Consider the following 21,428-nt stretch of genomic DNA (forward strand, 5'->3'; position numbering starts at 1 on the left):
TTTATTTTAAGCTAAACCAGCTTATGGCTCAGAAGTCTCACCGATTTTTTACACTGAAGTTAGAAGACAGAATAAAAAGAGGAAGCAGGGCTATTGCTGTGCTGCGTGTCACATAATATTCTCCCAGACAAATGTATCCCACCCCCTTCACCCTTCGTGTCAGAGAAGAATTAGTATAAGTTTCTCTTACCCACTTGCCATGCCAGGAAGAAGTTTTTCTCTCAGCAAATACTCTGAGCAGGGATAAGACAACCTCAGAAATCCTCCTAGTAGTCCAAGACACGGAGTTGTCTCCCTTTTATACCCCGAGGACTGTCACTCACACTGACAGGCAGCACAAAAGGGAAGGGACAGGCAGGAGGTGCCAAACCCCACAAGAGGCCGTGGAGTGTAAGGACAGCAGCACAACTCACGCTTCTCTCAGCACAGGAACACTCAGACCAGGAAGTCAAAACCACCTGCACCTGGCTCCTGCTTTTCCTTACCTCCTCTGGCCGGGAATACTGGAGGCGACAGCAGGGAGACGCATGGCCACTGCCTCCCCTCCCACCTGGATTTCCAGATGCAATCCTGAGATCCATGCAGGAACTTCAGGCATGAGTCACAGCATTGCATCTGGATTATTTGCTAAGCAGATTTTAGATTTCTGCATGAATTTTGGGGCCCAGAAATAAGCACTGCAAGTCTGAAAATGCTGAGATGGACAGGACATTCCAGTCTTGCTATTCCACATACAGTTATTATTTGACAATAGAAGGGAAGATGATAATAGATCTGAGATAAAAAAAAAAGTAGGGAAGGAAAAACCCGACATATGCTTCTTTATTCTTCTCTGTTCTTGTGAATACAGGAGGCATTATAACAAAGAAATGCTTTAGAAAGGCAGCACTTTGCATGCACCACTGGAAGCAAGTGGTGGCAGGTGCTGGTAAATGCAGGTACCCATTCCAACACCTGTCCTGGGAAACTTGCATTCATCATGTGATTAAATGAACCTTCAGATGGTTTAAAGCTTGGTTTTGTTTGATTGGTAATTTTAGCATTTTCTTCTTCATAATAATTAACTCCTAAAAACCATAGCTTTAGGCCTAAACTGTATATATATGTATATATATATATATGTATGTATGTATGTATATACAGAAGTCAAAATGGCTTGGCATTAGGCTACCAGTTATAGAAGTGGTTCTGCACCTCTGGTCCATGTACCCCTTCAAAGGATCATATTAGAGCCAAATAAAGCCCCTGGTAATGAAGACACCTGACACATAGAATTGCATAGGAAACAAGACTTAAAACACATTAAAGTGAAGCTTCCTTATGACACTGATATCTCAAACTTCAATATCCTTAATTTGAACAGAAATTTTCCTTACCATTTTTTACTAGTATTTATTGTGGTTCTGGGTAAACACAAAAAATCCAATGTCCTGCATTTATCAACTGCCCCAGTTTATCAACTGAATGCAGGAAGTCTTCTTCTGGGTTTTCAGTTAAAATACAAAAGCCAGTGGGCATATTCTGTCTGTAAGAAAGTTGAGACTTCTTTACTCACACTGATAGAAAGAGCCCAGATGGGAGCCCAGGGAATTTTCATTTACAAGCAGTGTCATCACTGGAGTCAGTGTTTAAGTTAATCTTTGATAAAATTGCAGGTTGGGTCAGCAGCATCACTAGCAATCTCAAAATCAAATGTGTACCTAAATCTTGTTTAAAACTTCCATCGCGTGATTTAGACATTGAGCTAAGAAAAATGAAGGCATCCCAAACTAAAAGGAGTGTGTTCACCAACAGAAGTGAAGGACCGATCAAGGGCAAATTCATCAGAGAATTTGGGTTGTTCCAGGTCTAATTCAGTAAGAAAACCCGAGTGTCCAGAGAGCAGCCTTGGAAAATGTGTGGGTTGGGTTTCTCTGCAGAAACCCATTGCACAGGGGTTTTTTTGTGCAACAGTTGAGGCCAGGCTGCCCCTGCTCTCTGTTCCTCTTTTTCTGTCACAGGGGAATGAGGAGAGTATTCGGTGCTGTCTCACTCCCATGTGACAGCATTTCCAAATGAATGGGACAATAAACCTGTGGAAGATCTGCCTGACAAAGCTGCCACCTCAAGCAGCAGATGCTGACCTTTGCCAAGATCTGGGATTTTGTAAGGAGAATCTGTGTTTAGGAATCATTGAGGTCTGTTCACTGCAGGTGAAGCCATATTAATTAAAGAGCTTTGAAATGTTTCACATTTAGCACAGACACAAAGATGCATTTGCTTATTAGTCAGTAATTTGTACACATTGGTGTAAACCAAACTTTTAGGCAGCCTGGCTGAAACATCCTATCTTGTTGCACAGCTCAGTCCTGGTGCTTTTTGGATAAACATTGCCATTAATGAATCGTTAAGGCTGAGAGAATTGGGATTGTTCAGCCTGGAGAAGAGAAGGCTTTGGTGTGCCCTGATTGTGGCCTTCCAGTACCTGAAGGGAGCCCACAAGGAAGATGGAGAGAGACTATTCCAGGGACCTGGAGTGACAGGACAAGGGGGAATGGCTTCAAACTGACAGAGAGTAGCTTTACATTGGATATTGGGAAGAAATTCTTCCCTGGGAGGGTGGTGAGGCCCTGGCACAGGTTGCCCAGAGAAGCTGTGGCTGCCCCATCCCTGGAAGTGTTGAAGGCCAGGTTGGATACTCAGAACTTGGACTGTATAAGGCTGGCACTGTTGTCTGGGTCTTAGAAAGATAAATCACTTGTCTGTAAAATTGCCTTGCCAAATTTAAGGGCTTGACATGCTTCAGTGGTCTCAGAGCTAGGGGGAGGTTAACAAAGGTTGGGGAGAAGGATGTGCCACTGATAGCGGACACAGAGAATGAATAATTTATGGGCCACAAGGACATCTGTGGCAGAACTCCCCAGATAAGGAAGAAACTGCTAAAACCAACTCAGAAACTGTGCTGAAATCAGCTCTGACTGGGCAAAAGGTATTTCCAGGAAGGGGAAATCACAACCACCGACTCATGGACCATCGACCCAAGAAACCCACCAACCCAAAAGAAGACGGAGCATGTGGATTAATCAGCACAAGAAGTGAGGGAATAATTTAACCAACGGAAGATAGAATACTAATTAATAAGAGAACTATGTCACTTGTAGCCAAGGAGCAATAATTCCTTTGTTTGATGTATAACTCCTTTGCTAACATGTATGAAGGATGAAAAGTTTCAAACGATCCCAGGAACCACCACTGAGAAGCCCAGGGTGAGGAAGCACCACCAGGACACCGCTGGACCCCTGGGTGGTAACTAGTTAAATAAAACCCGTCCTATGGACTTCAGCACACGGTCTCCTTGGTGCCTTAATTCGGGAAGAATTAGGACAAGAGGGCAGGGTCTTAAGCTGTGCCAGGGGAGGTTTAGGTTGGATATTAGGAAGAAATTTTTTACAGAGAAAGTGATCAGGCATTGGAATGGGCTGCCCAGGGAGGTGCTGGAGTCACCATCCCTGGAGATTTTTAAGATGAGACTGCATGTGGCATCAGTGCCATGGTCTGGCAGCCACAGCGGGGTTGGATCAAGGGTTGGACTTGACGATCTCGGAGGTCTTTTCCAATCCGACTGATTCTACGATTCTAAGAGCCGTCTGTCACTAACCGGACCGTGACCCCACTCCGGGGTTATTCAGGCAGTTCACAGAGGGCAAAAGGGCTGTGACAACACAACACCGGCAGCCCCTCGGTGTGACGTCACGGGGCGGGAGCTCAGCTCGGCCGCGTGACGTCACGGGGCGGGGCGGGAGGCACGTACCGCCGTGACGTCACGGGGCGGAGCGGGCCGGGGCGGTGTCCTCGGGTCTGTCGGGGCAGCGATGGGGTCGCAGCTCAGCGCGGTGAGTGCTGGGGAGCCACTGCGACCGGGAGCGGGATGGCATGGCATGGCATGGCATGGCACGGCACGGCACGGCACGGCACGGCACGGCGTGGCAGCGGAGCATAGCGGTCCCTGCGCCCCACGGTGCGGGATGGTCCCCCCTGCCCACCCCCTGCTCCTCCCGCGGGGACACCCGAGGCCTGGCGGTGCCCCAGCGTGTCCCCGCTGCCTCCCGCGGCTCCGGCCCCCGCCGTGGTGGTGCCGCCGGCGGTGGTGGCGTTTGTCCGCCCTCGGCTCCGCGAATAACTGCGCGCTGTTGTTGTTCAGCGGCCCGGAACCCTCCGGCCGGGCAGCTGCGGGGGCGCGGTTTTCCCTCCGTCGGGATCAGCTGGTTTAGATCGGATGTTAGGAAGACATTCTTCACTGTGAGGGTGGTGAGGCATGGGAACAGATTGCCCGAGGTTGCGGCTGCCCCATCCCTGGAAGTGTTCAAGGCCAGATTGGACGGGGCTCGGAGCAACCTGGGCCAGTGGAAGGTGTCCCTGCCCGTGGTAGGGGGTTGGAACTGGATGAGCTTTAATGTCCCTTCCAACCCAGCCCCATTCTGTGATTCCATGATCATTCCTGCTGAGTGGTGGGGTCTGCAGCGCTGTCATCTCTCCCATGCATCATTCCCCTCTTTCCCCAGACCTTCATCCCTGTTTCTTTTGTCTTATGCACCTGCTCAAATGCTTCTGGGTTTGTGAGAGGGGCAGGACGGAACTGGATGCAACGTTTGGGCACGGCTTATTGTTAGATGCATTGAAGGGAGGAGATGAGGCAGATGCTGAAGCTGCAGAAGTGAAGAAATCCCTTTATCCTCTTATCGTTTTCTAAAACAGATGAGAAGAATGTCTAGCTAAGATCACTTCAGAAACAGGGTTTGAATGAGGAAGTGTGGGGAGAGGCATTGGAGCTGAGGGTAACAGGGTTTTCATGCCAAAGCAGGGTTTGGTTTGTGTGTTTGTAGGGCAGGTCGGTGATGGAGTGTCCAGCCTGAAGCTGTGTTTAACTGAGCCCTGCTCACCATGCCCCAGCAGCTGGCAGTCTCCATGCTATGGCTTTTCTCTTTGTTATCACACTGAGGTCTGTTGCCATGAATAAAAATTCCTGCTCAGTTACTAATTCTGTGTTCTCTGTTAGCAGAGATTTGTGCAGCTGGAAATGATGAGTCACCAGGTCCTCATTTTGTGATTCCCAGGCCTTTTGGTCAAGCTAGTCACTCTCAGCTGCTGGAGACCTGATGCAGCTGCCATGGATGCAGTGCAGTTATTTTCATTAACACCTTGGTCTGCCCCGTGCTGAGAGTTTATTGATCACTTTTAACCCAGAGAATGTTTTTCTTAGCAGGCATAACTTTTTATACTCATTCAGCCTTCAGTTCTTCCCCTTTTTTCTCTGCCCACCTGCTGATAGCGTCTGAGTAAGGAACTGAAATTATCTGAATTGGTGGGTGTGCTGTTTCTTTCTAGGCCAGATGCCACGAGGCTTTTGCACTAATTGACCATGAATAACAAATTGCCTTCCACGAGGCAAACGCTGTGTTCAGATTGTTTGTCAAAATCAAACTGCATTCTGTTCCAGTACACTCCCTGCTTCACAAAGTGATGATGATGCACATTTGGGGACAGTGTGTTAATCTCATTTATTGAACAGCTGTGGGAGTTTTTGCTTGACAACTGATGACCCGAAAATTATTTGCAGAGGTGGGAGAAAACATTCATCTCTGCACACAGGTGGAGAAAGTGACTTTGCAGAGATGACAGTTTGAACTCCACCCTCCTCTTGCCTTCCCAGTCATGATACTGACATTAATGTTGGAGTCGGGACTGAGCCTGAGGTTTTGAATTCCCATTTCCAACTGCATTTTTGCCAGACAACAGCAGCATTGTTTGCAGTTTTGTGGTCCATTTTAGACAGGCACATTTGTAAATGAAACTATTTTGACACATGAATATTTCATTTGAAACACTGTCTGCCTCAGAGTCAGATTGCTGTTGCCACCAGGTCTCATTCACCTGCTAAATTCTCATTAGGGAGTTTATTTGCTGCTCTGCTGCTTTCTTAACTCTCCTCACTTCCCCTTTTTTGTGTCAGTAACAAAAGTTCTTCCTGGAGCTGCAGTAGTTTAGTGGATCTGTGGGAGTTAAGGAAAACATTCCTATAAACTTCAGCTTCTTCACAAACAAGATGTGTGGAGCTATTTCAGTTTGTTTCAAGTAAAAGTGAAAAATGCAGTGTGTGGGTATGGCATGGTGTGTCCTGAAGCTGTACACAGTGTTGATGCATTTTAAACCCCTACAGCAGCATCTTAAGAAGAGAGAAATTATGCTGTCCCTTACACAGTTTTAGTAATAATAATGTAGGAGCGGTTTGGGTTTGTTTTTTGTTTGTTTTTAAATAGTCTCCTGACCACTGTCACACTTGCAGAAATGGCATTCTAAAATACCGGTCAGGTCCCTTCAAAATGAAATGAAAGTGAAAGCTAACGAGGCAGGACTGTGAGCTCACTTTTTGGCTTTTGCTGTAGTCATGCTTTCCAACTCTCCTCTGTTAAAGCACTGAATAACAAATTACAGAGTCTGAGAGAATTTTTATAAGTAGTTGTTCTCTGTGGATGGAGGAACACAGAGACACTGGCAGGCCAGGGAGCCCAAATAACTCACTCAGAGACAGGAGCCCTGGCCCTGGCCAGAGCTTTCAGGGGGACCTGTTGCCCAGTGGGCAGCAGAGGCTGCGGAGATGATTCAGGCACTGGAGCATCTCCCTGACCACGAAAAGCTGAGGGAGCTGGGGCTGTTCAGCCTCAAGAAGAGACACTGAGAGGGGACCTCATCCATGAGTGTCAGTGTGTGCAGGGAGGGGGCAGAGGATGGACCAGGCTCTGCTCGGGGGTGCCCAGCAATGTGAGGCCTCGGGCAGGAACTGATGCCCAGGAAGTTCCACTTGTACATGAGGAAGAACTTCTTTGCTGTGCAGTGACCAAGCACTGAACAGATTGCCCAGAGAAGGTGTGGAGTCTCCCTCACTGGGGATATTCCAGAGCTGTCTGGACACAATCCTGTGCCATGTGCTCTGGGATGACCCTGCTGGAGCAGGGAGGTGGGACCGGATGACCCACTGTGGTCCCTTCCAGCCTGATCCATTCTGTGATCTGCACGTGCCAGTGGGAGGCTGGGGGACATGAGATGCAGGGGGTGAGCATCTGGGACATTTAGGGGAGGAGTAGCTGGGAATCCTGGTCAGCTGCAAGTGCCTCAGCACTGAACACCAGGTATTCATAAAGCAAATTTCTGTGTTACACTTGCTGGTATTTGTCTGTTGTTGTTTGGTATTTTTTAATAATACTTCCTCTTCATGCTCATATTAGTACAAAGAAACACTTTATTTTTTTTTGGTGGCTGGATTGTCCTCTCATGCTACCATAGACCTCACTAAAATGACTTGCTCTCATTGTGCACAAGTCTAACACTCTTTCTGTGTTGCTGCAGTTGCGTCAGGTTGTGACATACCCAATATGGCTCATCTACACCACCATCATGAGGATTTTCAGGAATCCCCATCCTGCCATCACTCTGAAGGATCCTGAAGTGAAGTACGCATTGAGGCTGATTGATAAGGAGGTAAGTGCATGTGGAGTGCTGAGCATGACCTCTCCGTGGACACTGTGAAATCCTCAGAGCTTCTGAAATCTTGGGTAATGTCACAGCAGGGTGAACACAACTACGTTGATACCGATTCCTGGTACTAGATTGTTGTATTTTAATGTGTTACAGGAAGCAAAGTGTTTACATCATTGAAAGGTGTTTAAATCATACAGTCCTTGACAGCACCTGAGCTGTCTCAGCTTCTCTTTGTTAAAAGTACCTTCTAGTACAGAATGAAATCTCTGCTCAACCAGGATTTCAGAGGAAAGTCATGACCCTTTCAGGGATGGATCTTGCCATCAGAAGTTGGTAACTCAGCTTGTGAGAAGGGGACCAAAGCCACCAAAGGTGAACACTCCAGGTTCCCCTTGGATAAACCTGGGGATAGAAATCCTGGGGTTTCGGGTGTAAAGTCACACTTGAGGATCTTTTTAGTGTTGACTTTTTAAGTCAATGAACTAGTCAGAAATTTATCAGAAGACTTTTGATAAAAAGAACTTTGGACTGGAACAGAGCTTTGTTTGAGGTGTAGGCAGTGCACTGATAGATTGGCTTTCACTTGTTCTGCCTGTCAAGGAAAACAGTCATTGCCATTCCAAATCCTGGTTTCGTGGGAACTGAAAGCTTCCCTGTGGCTTGGGCTGGGCTGCATTGCTGAGTTTATATCCCATGTGTACTTATGGAATTTATTTCCCATGTGTACTGCAGCCACTCTATTATTATATACTCCCTGCTTTCTCGTGAGATGGGAGCACGTGGCTGCAGGTACAGCTTGACCTGCAGGAGGGGAGGGAAGCTGAGGCACTTCACAGGCTTCTGACAGTCCAACTACTTGCATGTTTCTGCTGGACTAGTTTGGAACAGAAGAGAATTCACAGTTTTTTTGCTAAATACTGATTTTTTTTTTTCACACTGTTGTTATTTTTGTATGCTTTTCATTGATATTAGGGTGGAGGAAGAGCTCATATATAACCAGGTCAAAGGACACTGACCTGTTGGAGCGAGTCCAGAGGAGGGACATCAAGATGATCAGAGGGATGGAGCAGCTCTGCTGTGAGGAAAGGCTGAGAGAATTGGGATTGTTCAGCTTGGAGAAGAGAAGGCTTTGGGGTGACCTATTTGTGGCCTTCCAGTACCTGAAGGGAGCCCACAGGGTAGATGGGGAGAGACTATTTCCAAGGGCCTGGAGTGACAGGACAAGGGGGAATGGCTTCAGTTGACAGAGAGTAGGTTTAGATTGGATATTGGGAAGAAATTCTTCCCTGGGAGGGTGGTGAGGCCCTGCCCTGGCACAGGTTGCCCAGAGAAGCTGTGGCTGTCCCATCCCTGGAAGTGTTGAAGGCCAGGTTGGCTCTGAGCACCCTGGGCTAGTGGAAGGTGTCCCTGGGTTGAAACTGAATGATCTTTAAGGTCCCTTCCAACCAAAATATTCTGTGATCCTATGAATATGCCCAAATTGAGTATTCCATACCTCCCATTTTTGAATGGAGAAATAGGAGTCCCAAGGCTGCTTCCTAGTGTTTAAAATATGTCATGATATAGTTAGGTGTGCTAATTTAGTTTATGCCTTAAAAACCCAACAACTTCAGTCTGGTTGGTTGGTTTTATAATGGTGAGCATCATTCAATGGTTGCCTTTCAGTGGCTTCAGCAATGCACCAGCCTGCAAAAACTGCCCTCCAGCTTTGCATTTGCAACTTTAGACAGGAATGCCTGGCCAAGGGCTTCCAGGAGTTCAGGGCAATGCCAAGGGATGGCATTGGGGAATGCAGCCAAAGTGATCCCATGCTGGAAATGGCTCCTGCATCCCGATTCAAGGCTGTCTGTAATGCAGCCTTGACTCCCAGCTTGCAGAATGCCTGGCTCAGTGTCTTGCCTGTGTGAGAGAGCAGAGGCACAGCCTTGCTGATCTCGGTATTAGGAATGTCTGGAGACTCTTGGTGTTTCTCACAGTTGCCTCTTGTGATGCACCAAAATACTTGTGTTCAGTCACCTTCAGCTGAGCCATCCCGACTTTAACTGATGAGATGATTTAAATGGGAATTCAGAACTTGGTGCTTTCTGTATGAGGGTAAAGACAGCATAATAAAAATACAGGAGTATTGGCAAAATCCAGCTTTGAAGTGGTGAAGCTGGTGCTGAAATTTCCACTCAGGAACAGCAGAAGTCAGTGTGAAAGCAGCAGTGTTAACTCCATAGCAGCTGTCTTTCTAGAGGAATTTCTAATGGAAGTTACTGCTCCTGAATAGACATAAGTACACAGAGAAGCCCTTTTTTGACTGCCAATTAGTTCCATTTTCCTTCAGGATTTACCTTAAAATGAGTTGTGAAGAAAATTTCATCAGTGTGAGCAGAGTAAGGGAAGATGAGATAAACTGTGATGAGGAAGGAATCTGTCTCCATTGGTTATTTTAAAAACAAATAAACAAACAAAATAAGGATTACAATATTTTATGGAATGTTCATGAAATTTAAAAGCCCATAGGGATTTTAAAAAAGGAAGTCACTGGATGAGGCATTAAGCTGTGTGCTGTGTCTTTCTCTCTTTCTTTGCTGTGTTTTTTATTCCCACGAATATGACGTGATTTTTGAAATACAAAACTTACATAGCATAAAAAATAACATTTTATTTACTTATTGCCAAAATTTTGTTCAAGGTATGACTTTCCTGGTAAAAGATTACAATAATTATCCCAGCTGGACTGCATATATTGTCATAATTTTATAATAGAGTTTATATCTAAATAGAGTGCTCTTTTCAATTTTATTTACAGGTTAGTTCAGTTTTTACAGGGAAAATATTTTTAAGGCTCTTAGCATAGCAAAAGGAACCTGGTTGCTACTTCCTAATCTTGACAGCCACTGGTGTCTTCTGAAATCATCTTCTGCATTGAAATGGTTATTTCATCTGATTTTGAGAGATCCAAATCCAAATATTTTGGCCTTGAACTACTGCATATTTAAACTTTAAATGAGAATTGAACAACTAATTAAATTTTATCTCGTGGCCTTCTCACAGAAGACAGTGTAAATGTTCATAATATTTAGAAAGTTATCATTTATTCTTAATCTGCGTATGAGGGTCATTAACTTTTGGTATTCACATTTTAAATATACAGCAGAACAGTACTTATTTCTATTTTTAATTCTGTATTACTTCTCAAATATTTTGAGAGAAGTTTTCAGGGAGTTGAAGGAAAAGTTGACGTCAGAGTTCATATTTGCATTGTGCAAAAATTTCAGTTGGGGTGCTGCTCTCCCCCAGATACTTAATCCTGCAAGAGGCCAACACAAACCAGTGTGTTGGTTTTACAAGTGAAATCACAGACTTTAAATCCCAACAACACAGCTTTTTGTTCTTTTCATTTTCTCCTTTCAGGAAGTTAGTCACGACACAAGAAGATTCCGATTTGCTCTCCCTTCCATGGAGCATGTCCTGGGTCTCCCTGTAGGTACGTTCCTTAGAAAGAATCCGAGTGTTGTTAATTATCCTACCGGAGATTTTATGGGGATTTTTTTTTCCTTTGTTTTGAGCTGTTGAATTTTCTATACTGTCCCTGTGGCTTGAGCTGGTATTTGGAGCTTTGCAAGATTATCCTCACACTGCGCGTAATCTGCAGGGTCTGAAATCTGGTGTGCTTACAGGGAGTGTACATCCAGCTTGTTTCCCTGAAGGGAACACAATCAAACACTGGTCTTTACTTGTATTTTTCCAGTCTCAGCTTTCCAGCCTGTGGTGGAAATTTTCCTGTGGTGCTTGATCCCTTTCCATCCCCTGGGGCACCACTCTGAGCTACTTCTCTAACACACGTGGTTCACCAGATGATCTCCTCCTCACTTCCAAATTTGCAGCCAGTCTCATGGAATTTCTCAATCCCTGTGGGGCAGCTGCTTCCATAGGCCTTGCCTTCCATAATATCCTAGTGCCATTGTATACAAGCTACTGCTTGTATAAAAAGAATTTAATTGTGGCTTGTGTTTAATAGTGAATTCTGCTTTAACAAGCTGTTGAAATGATCTGTGGCTCAGGTGCTTTGTGGTTGTTTTCAGCACCTTTCCAGCATTCCAGCCCACGGGCTGAAGTTCCCTCTTGTCTAGGGTGTTATTAATCTCTTGATCCCGTTAAGAAGCCAGGAGCCTTTTTCCCTCCCTTGCCCATAAGGAACATTGAGGAGTGGTTTGCTGAGTGAGATTTGGGAAGCAGAGAGAGCTGGAAGCTGGTGAGGGTGGAAAAGCAAGTAGAAGCAGCAGAGCTGCAGCTGTGGGACAGGTACCAGTGTGTGTGCTCTGCGTGGTTAGTCCAGCACCAGCACTAGTTCCCACCAGCTGGAGCGTTGCAGGAAAACACGCTGGAAAATTCATGCCAAGGGAGAGGGGACTGTGTGTGTGTGGCCCCACGAGGAGGCTGCCAGTGTCCTATCAGGGCAGGGAAAAGCTCTAACCAGTAAGAGCCTAAGGCATGTTTTCTCTCTGGGAGGAGCCCCTTTTCTGAGTTTGTACCAATTCTTGTGCGATGTGTCCCAAGAGCAGTCCAGGCTGACAGTCTGCAGTGGTCACCACAGCTCTGTTCCTGGAGGAGGGGGTAGTGGGGCCACTCCTTGCCTGGTCTTCCCTGTGCTGCCAGATGTGTGTAGGCTTTGCTGAGGAGGTTCTAGGAACCACCCTTACGCTGTGTCCGTGTACAGCTTCAGGTGAGTTGTGGTTGCTCATTTCCCAGGTCACCAGGTAGCACATCTTCATCCACCCACTGCTCTGCCTGCACTTTGTGATCCTCCTGAAATAAGGAATTAACCTTGCCTGAATGGTCAGCTGCTTCTGAAGCTGATGGAATATGGTTATTATGGTATTTTGCAGAGCAGCTTGTGGTAAAATCCCCTCTTTGTGTTCCCATAACAGGCAGGGGAGATAGTTTGTTCTGTTGACCTAGCTTTGATAAAATAACAAAAACCAAATTCCTCCCTGCCTTCCCCTCAGTTATTCTTCACTTGGATCTCTTCAGAATGTTGGAATTTTATAAGAATACCTTTCTTAGATGTTAATTTATATATTTTTTCAGAAAAAAATGTTGACATAGAGAAAAGAAACTATTGTAGAGAGTTCAGAGAATGTGTGACAGGTGGAAATGTGATCACTGCATTCACATGTTAAACTGGAGGAGTAGCAGGGTTAGAAAAGGGCTTTGTGTCTGGGCAGCCTTAGCAAAGAGACCTCCTGGAAGACGTGGGGGATTTGTGGTCAAAATAAGAACACTTATAAACTCAGTGTAACTAACAGATTAATAAAGAGGTGTGAACAGCACTGGACAGGTTTCCCCTCCTGTGGCCTTTTCACTTGTCTGTACAGGAGAGGCAAATCACATCTTTTGCAAGATCTCATGTACATTTAGGACTGTGCTAAATGTAAGTACATGAAGGTGTCAGAAGAGATGTGACTGACACATAAAATTGGCAGCAGAGTTGTCTGCCCTCGCAGGTAAAATCCGTGCCTGGGTAACAACTCTGGCAAGGTGTTACAGTGTCAGGAAAGTGAGAGAGGAAGAAGTGACGCCCCAAAATAAGGTAGTTAGGAGAACTTTGAGGCTGCCTTTGAAGTCCGTGTACAGTGGACATCCATAGAATAAAAATCTTCTGAAAGAAAATGGCTTTTTTCATTTCCCTGCATGCAGGGCAGCACATCTACCTGTCTGCACGGATCGATGGAGCTCTGGTTGTCAGACCTTACACTCCAGTCTCCAGTGATGATGACAAGGGCTTTGTGGATCTTGTTGTCAAGGTGAGAATGTCATGCTCTGTTACCTACAACCCACCAGGCATTTTGCAGACACCTCTTTAGTGTCTCCTGAGATGCTGCATCATTTCCTGTACCCCCATACTGCAGTTTTCCACAATCTGGGGAGACCTGCAGATGTTCATACACTTTTTAATCCTTCTGAAATAAGAAATTAACCTTGCCTGGATGGTCAGCTGCTTCTGAAGCTGATGTAATATGGTCATTATGATCACTGAGAACAGTGATCATGATTGTTACTGATCCAAGCAGTGTGAATGACTGATTTAATTAGTAAGAATGAATGACTGATTTAATTAGTAAGAATGTGATTTTAAGTCTTAGGATAATGTCCTTTTGTTTTGTCTCCTGGTAGCTAGATTACCTAGCTAGGCTACCTGTCATTTAAAGCTGACAGGAATTTAAAATATTAATATCTGCACTGGACTTGCTCTCAGAATTTTACTTTTTGAAATTCCTGGTATGGGCTTTTTTCTTTATTTTTTCTACCCCCTTTTGAACTTGGGTGTACATCATGCTGATTATTATTGAAACTTTTTGTGTTACAGAAATACAATGGAGAAATTGCCAGTCTGTGTCCAAAAACTGGGGCAAGAGTGGCATTTTAATCTTTTTTTTGTCAGTCAGATCTGCACTGATATTTCTTTAGGGAGTAATTATGTTCTTTGCATGAGGAGTATGTGTATAAATATTACCTAAATATATTATTATTCCTATAAACCTAAATATTTGAAGGGCAAATGCTCATCTTTGAGCTGTGAGATCAATTCCTTCGTTGTTTTTAACAGATCTACTTCAGAGGTGTCCACCCAAAGTTTCCTGATGGGGGGAAGATGTCTCAGTACTTGGACAGCCTGAAAATAGGGGACACCATTGACTTCAGAGGACCAAGTGGCCTACTTGTCTACAAAGGAAAAGGCAAGGCTGGTTTGAAAGATATAACTTATCCAGACTAAATAATACAGGAAAAATGACTTATTACTGTAGAAGTCCTTGTTATTGATATTGTTCTCAAACAAGGGAATTTTCTCCGTGTTGTCATGGCCATAGTTTGTACACTGATAAAAACACTTGGCATTTGCACTGCCCAGTGCTAATTTCCCAAGAGAAAATGAACTTTAGGAGCAGGCAGGACTTTTGTGTCAATATAAAATAACTCACTTTGGCACAGTGCAGCCCTCAGTGTGTCACAAAAACCTTCTGGCAGTTTTGTGAGCAGCAGAACTCCCAACACATGATTTTCCAGAGCTTTGTATGTAGTATTCATGGTATCCTGGATGAAGAGGGGTGTGAATACAACAAATACAACATTCTGGGGAGTTTCAAGCTCTCTGTCAGATCTGGCTGAAACTGCCAAATCAGCTCAAAAAGAGAAAAATGTAGAAAAAAATACACAAAATATACAAAATATACACCCTGCATATTTCAGGTTGCCCCTTAAAATAACCTGCACAGGGTAAATAAACTCTCTGAGCAGATTAATTCCTTTCTGTAGAACTTTTTCCAGATTCTGGGCTTCTGAATATCACTGGGGGTATGGGATGTGAGCAAACAGAAGTACAAGTAGTGATGTCTTGATGTCAGGAGTAAGTAATAACCCATGTCAGTGTTATCGTCACATGTCTTACAATCTTTCATCATCTTGCAGGATTTGTTTTAATTCGTGACATCTTCACCTTTGCTGTTTGCTGGGAGGGAAGGGTGACAGGGCTGAAACAAAGGCAATTAGGGATTGGAAAGGGATAACAGGCAGTGTTTGCTGCTTTCCTCAATGTTTTGCATCTCTTTCTCTCTTCAGGCAAGTTTGACATTCGGCCAGAAAAGAAAGCTGACCCAGTTACTAAGACAGTGAAATATGTGGGGATGATTGCAGGTGGGACTGGTATGTATCTATGAGGATTCACCCCTGGTTTCTAAGAGCTGGGAGATGCATTTTCTCTCACTTATCCTTTCTTTTGCTCCTTCACACTCACATCACTGACATGCCTTTCTCTCCCAGGGATAACCCCAATGCTGCAGATCATTAAAGCAATCATGAAAGACAAAGATGACCCCACCATTTGTCAGCTGCTGTTTGCTAATCAGGTAATTCTCTCCTTTTTTTATGTCTGTGAAGTTTTACTTAACTAGCAGAACTTCACTCAGCAAATGAAATCCTTTCTGAGGAAGCCTGGTACAGAAATACAAACCCTGAGGGCAGAAGTGAACTGAGATGTTGAAAACTTGCCATATAAAAGCACTACAAACAATTGGGATTTTAGCATTGCTACAGAAATGCCGCTTTCCTCCCAGCTAATGCTTGTTTTCCTGTGACTCATTGCTCTGCTTCTAATCCAGTTCATGAGTGTTTTAAAACTCTGCATTCCTTTGGGCAAGTTGTTTAACATTTTGGGCAGACTTTCAGAGCTGTCTTTCTTAGTGGAAACATGACAGAGGTGGATATTTGCATCCTTCACCAACTTTGACTCCCCAGATTTGCAGCAGGGTTTGCGTGTGGGGTCTTCCTCTTTGAGGACACCTTAGGTGAGGCTTTGAATATCTCCATCTAATAAGTGTTTGTTTCTGGACTATAAGTCATTATTTGTGGGTAGCCTCACTTCCTGCCTGTGTTTTTTAGCTTCTTTAGGCTCTTCTCTGTTATTCCTCTCTCCTCTCACATTCAGTGTGTCCTCATTTCATTTGTACCATATCTAAGCCCACAAGACAGATGGAGAGACTATTTCCAAGGGCCTGGAGTGACAGGACAAGGGGGAATGGCTTCAAACTGAAAGAGAGTAGGCTTAGAGTGGATATTAGGAAGAAATTCTTCCCTGGGAGGGTGGTGAGGCCCTGGCACAGGTTGCCCAGAGAAGCTGTGGCTGCCCCATCCCTGGAAGTGTTGAAGGCCAGGTTGGATGGGGCTCTGAGCAACCTGGGATAGTGGAAGGTGTCCCTGCCCTTGGGAGGGGGATTGGAATGAGATGATCTTCAAAGTCCTTCCCAACCCAGGCCATTCTAATATTCTGTGATTCTGTGATAGCTGAGTTACAACCTGAGATTTTTCTGCCCACAAGCTATTATCCAAGTGCCAAGATTCCCTTTCCTGAGGAGCCCCACCAGTGCCCTCTGCTACTGGCTGGAGCAGCTGGTCTCTGCCAAGCCTTACGAGTTGGCATAAAGTGCAGTGGTGTCAGGGCAGGAGGGCCAGGGTTTGCTGTGAGTAATTCAGGATGACTAACACAGGGCTGGAGCTGCTTTAGTAACACAAAAAACTCAGTGCTGCTTGCAGGGAGGGCTGGAGGAACAATTCCCTGTGTGTGAGCAACAGGCTGGGTAAACATCAATCCAAGGCTTTCTAGTCCTTGCACCAGTAACTGCACAAATAGAAGGCAGTTATAAAAAATATTTAAATATTTTAAATATTTTAACATATTTAAAACAATGTACATGTTCTCCTGCTGTGCTGGTTGTCACTCTTTGAATTGGTCAGACCCAGTAATAGCTTTTCTGGACTTGCAGCTGTAGGTGCTCCAGGAATAGGCACCTTCTTGGGAATAGCTGCTGGCACATTCCTCCTCACCCTCCCAGTTACAGACATAGCAGTGACCTCAGTGCCAGATTACTGAGGCTGCAGAGGATGGCACCACTTTTAGTCTCTACCCTTTCCCTTCCTGCCCAGGCTGCAGCTGTTCCTACAGAAATAAGGCTTTCTTCTGGCCTTCAATGATGTTGCATCAGGGAGGAGCAAACTTGATACTCTGGGTAACATTTGTGGTTCCAACCAGAACTTGATACCCTTTTGGTTATTTGTTCCACATCCTTTTTAAAAACCAAGCAGTCTCATTTATGGCAGCGCTGATGATGCTTGAATTGGCAAAGGTGAAAGGGAGATATTTCTGTGTGTTCATGATAAGTTTTTTGATTAAAGTTGCTTTTGTAATAGTGCTAAAAAGGGCTTTATTCCTCTGATTCCCTGATTAGGTGGTGGTTCTGTGTTTGGATCCAAGTTCTGCTTTGTTTCATTTTTAGAGGGAAGGCATGGCATGGTCAGGATTTGGAAAAGTTATTATGACCCTTTTTATTAGCTCTGCCACAGGACAGGCATGGAAATAACTTGTGTTTGCTCTCTTCAGCCTGTAAAACAGAGTTGAATCATCTGTTCCATCTCTCAGGACTCACAGAGTAGCTGCTGCTCTGTGGTCATGTGAGGGCTGCACTCAGATGCAGAGTGTGCTCATTGTTTTCCTTATCCTGCAGACTGAGAAGGATATCCTGCTGCGTTCCGAGCTGGAGGAGATCCAGGCTCAGAATCCCGGTCGCTTTAAGTGCTGGTACACAGTGGACAGAGCACCTGAAAGTAAGAGCTAAACTGCCACTTCCTGTGACTTCTGAGTATTAATGCACGTGTTTCACAGGAGACATGCATGTCTTGGTGTATTTCTGAGCTTAATGATTGATTGCTTGCCTAATGAATGTTGGGATGCACCCAGTGGCATCGTTCCTCACAAAAGGATGCACTGAGGTGCAGTTAGTGTCCTCCTGGAATTTCTGATCACTGTTCCTTTTCTTTGATATTTGGGAACTTTGAACTGACCTTAGACCCCCTGAAGACTGTTCTGCAGACTTTCACTCTCATGTGAAACCAGACCAAAACCAGGAGAAAAAACTGTCAGTCTTACTGTGCCCAAAGGTTTGGGTCAGAATCTTTTTTGGCATCCAGGACTGGGAATGTGATGGTTAAACCTGTGACCTCACTATATTATATCCCAGTAGAACTCATTATCACTGTGAGCGTTTTCCAACCAGGAACGACTTCATCAGCTGCATTGCTCCTTTCTAAAGTGACCTGTGTCTGTCTTTTCCTCCTTTTTCCCCTTTCCCCACTTTCATTTTTTTTTAACAGGTTGGGAATACAGCCAAGGATTTGTGAACCAAGAGATGATCAGAGACCACCTACCCCCACCTCAAAATGATGTTCTGATCCTCATGTGTGGACCCCCTCCAATGATCCAGTATGCCTGCATTCCCAACCTGGACAAACTGGGCTACTCCAAGGACATGAGGTTCTCCTTCTAAAGACAACTGGTAATTCAGAGATCTTATGGAGAAGGGAAGGAAAAAAAACATTTAACAAGGAACAGGATAAAGTTACAGAGGGGGCTGATGCACAGTGCTGGGAAGCTACATTTACCTTAAAAATGCTTCTTATTTTCTGATTCTCTGGCAAGTAAGACACACAAGCTCAGCTATACTAAAGCTGTGCCTGGACAGGTAGTGGTGCCTCGTGCTCTGTGTGCTCCATCTCCAGGGAACACAGTGCAGCTGCTCAGGGCAGCACACACTCATTTATGCTTTTTCTTAGCTCTGTAATCAGGCAGCAGTAATATCCTACTTCCTAACACTGTGCACACCCAGGATTTTATTTGGTATGAACTGTGGAAGTAATAGAATGTGGTGGATTATTCATGTTGCTTATGCCAAATTGTAATCCTTGAGGAGCTTGTACAGTATGAGGGCCAGGAGTGTTTGCCTTGTATCCATGATCTTTGCATCATCAGTTTAAAGATGCTTGTTGAGTTGAAGGATGCCAATTAACTATTTATGACTGAAGCTGTTCACGCTGCCTTGTTAATCAAGACAGAGAGGCAGGCACTGATACAAAATGGGTTTCCTTTGTATTTTGGAACAGCCTCTCTTAAATGCAAACACCTTCCCAGTTCTCATCCCTGGGCACTGAAAGAAACTACAGAAGGCAGGAGGCTTTGGACACTGTTCCACAAATCCCTGGAATTTGTTTGCTTGTAAGTGTGTGGAATACTGAAAAAAAATACTAACTTTTGTATTTACTTTTAAATAGCAGGCGATGGCACAGGGTAACAAAAGCAGTTGTTCTGTGTGTGAAAAAAAAAAAGCTGAGTGAAAACTGGATGGGATTTTTTTTGTTCATTGTTTCCCAGAGATAGATTTGGACTTAAGGGAGCTCAGGTTTCATTGCCATGGTGGGTTCTGGCAGGTAGCCCAGCTCTGGGTGTGGAATGCATCCTGTCTTGCTCAGGCAAAGCTCCCGAGGGTTTTGCTTGGTAAGGATGCCCAGGAACAGCCTTAAGTCACCAAACTGACAGCAAATTCAAATGTCTCACTGAATCTAAAGCTGTTCCTTGGGAGCTGTTTACTATAGCTCTAGCTTTTATTTTTTAATACACTTTTTTTACAGAAAAGAAAAGGAAAATTTAAGGCACTTTGTGTGCCAGACCTTCTGCTCCTGAACAGCAGAGATGCTGCTGAGGCAGTCTAGGAAACTAAAAATCTTGTTTCTGGTGATGACATCAGAGTGACTGAAAGGGGGTTTAGTCATGTCTGAAGTACTGTGGGGTGCTATGTCACAGAGTCAGTGTATAATATCAATTTTTAAAGATTCAGTAGGAATTCGAGGTTACAGCTCACTGTGTTTTCTTTTGTGCCTGTACAACAGATGGGTACTGTGTATTTAAAAGGTTCATTTTTCAGCAAGAATTAAAAGGAGAAGATACAGTTAATTTAAGGAACCTCAACTAGATAATGCTTTTATTAGTTTTATTAATTCAGTGTTTGCCTCAAGTCTTCAATTTTTGACTTGTGCTTCTGAAACTTGTTCTTTAATACAATGCTCCAAAGTTGAAATACTACTCAAGTTTTTAAAGTTTCAGTCCCTTTTCTGAAAGGCAAAAAGCAGAAACAGGAGAGAAGCCGCTGGTTTGTATCATTGTGGGATATGCACAGATTTTTTCTCATGTTTTCTTATTAAAAGAACCAAACCAGAACCCTGGAGCTGATGATGCATCAACTATTTTGTATTACTTACTCTGTTCATTCAATTACTGGCTTTTTTTCATGTCTGTGTAAGAAATAAAGTACCTTGCAGGTGAATCACCTGTGTGTGAGCACATCATCTTCAACCTTGTAAGAGACAAACTGTAAAATGATATAAAATGAAGGTTCAAAAGAGAAAAAAAAATGTTAGATTTGTTTACTCAAGTGTTAATCTTCTTGTTTGAGCTTGGTCAAAACCTGCTGTATTTAGATACCAAATCAAGGAGTGACCTGTCTCCCTTTTCCTCCTTATCACTCCAACCTCCTCTTCTTACCTTTATTTTGTACATCTTCCTTGTCAACATAAGGCTCTTTTAATAAATAAAAAAAGGGATTTTATATGATCTAATGAACCAAAACTGTGTCATAGTCCCTTTTGCTTGAGGGCCCTGTACTAAAGCCTTTAAACAAGTCAAGGATAGAAGTTGGTTTTGCGTATTACTTTATTATTTTCTTTAAACCAATTTAGTAATTAGGAGTATTCCTCCAGTTTTTTGGCAGGGGTTGCAGCGAAGTCCTGCAAGTGTGATTAACTTCTACCCCGATCATCTCTTGCAGTTAAGGCTGTTAAGCTGAGCCAACCATAGAAACAAAAGTCCTTGCAGCAGTGGAAGCAACCAAGCAACCCAACCCCTTCATTTGGCTTTTCCTGATGTTATTTATTACAGAAATTCCCGTGGGCTTTCAGTGGCTGGGGGCTGCACCTTACCTGGTCCATCAGCATGTGCAGCTGCAGGAGCCCGGGGATGGCTGTGAGTCACCTGAGCTGAGGCTCCAGCTTGTCTGAATGGTCAGATTTACAGGGTTAAATGCTCTGTGGTGCATCTTCACCATCCTTTGCCCATTTGCCTTGTGGGTTTAAGCTCAGGCACCTGGGCCTGGGAATTGGTCAGGGCTCTGGACCAGCTGAGTGTGGCACAGCCACTCCAGCTCCCCAAATAAAACACCAAGCCTCAGGGACATCTCTGAGGTACCAGAGCCCCTTTGGAGGATATAGATCAGCAGCTGCCCCAATGTGTAACTCCCATGGTTCAAACTCTACACAGGCATTTTGATTTTCCCCTTCCCTCTCCAGTGCTTCAAAGGCATGCAAAACATCCAAAAGCCCAAGCATTTTTCACAGATCCAGTGTTCCTACAGAGCTGAACAGCTGAACTCACACTAACACACCAATTTAAAATGAAATGAAAGCTTTTCTGCAGGTTTGTTTTAACAGAACAATCAATCCTGCTGCAGTACTGATTATGCTGTTAGTTTAAACAGGAAAAAAAAAAA

The 21,428-nt window shown here is 44.4% G+C and overlaps 1 protein-coding gene across 1 annotated transcript; it reads left to right on the top strand.

The window, feature by feature from the left end:
• Positions 1-3,770: 3,770 nt before the first annotated feature.
• LOC113972473 (NADH-cytochrome b5 reductase 3) lies at positions 3,771-20,512 on the top strand. The gene is made up of 9 exons (XM_027693607.1): positions 3,771-3,872; positions 7,384-7,515; positions 10,918-10,990; positions 13,204-13,310; positions 14,114-14,243; positions 15,124-15,207; positions 15,325-15,410; positions 17,562-17,661; positions 18,208-20,512. The coding sequence occupies exons 1-9, from the start codon at positions 3,852-3,854 to the stop codon at positions 18,378-18,380; spliced, it is 906 nt and encodes a 301-aa protein (XP_027549408.1). The 5' UTR covers positions 3,771-3,851; the 3' UTR covers positions 18,381-20,512.
• The last annotated feature ends 916 nt before the right edge of the window (positions 20,513-21,428 follow it).

Source organism: Neopelma chrysocephalum, unplaced genomic scaffold (assembly GCF_003984885.1).
Source record: "Neopelma chrysocephalum unplaced genomic scaffold, ASM398488v2 Primary Assembly neopelma1_92, whole genome shotgun sequence".
Lineage (NCBI taxonomy): Eukaryota > Metazoa > Chordata > Aves > Passeriformes > Pipridae > Neopelma > Neopelma chrysocephalum.

Bases quoted from the DNA above. Each gene is read 5' to 3' on its own strand.
- LOC113972473 (XM_027693607.1), top strand. From the start codon at position 3,852: ATGGGGTCGCAGCTCAGCGCG. The intron at 15,208-15,324 runs GTATGTATCTAT...TTTCTCTCCCAG, and splicing joins GATGATTGCAGGTGGGACTG to GGATAACCCCAATGCTGCAG. The intron at 15,411-17,561 runs GTAATTCTCTCC...CTTATCCTGCAG, and splicing joins AGCTGCTGTTTGCTAATCAG to ACTGAGAAGGATATCCTGCT.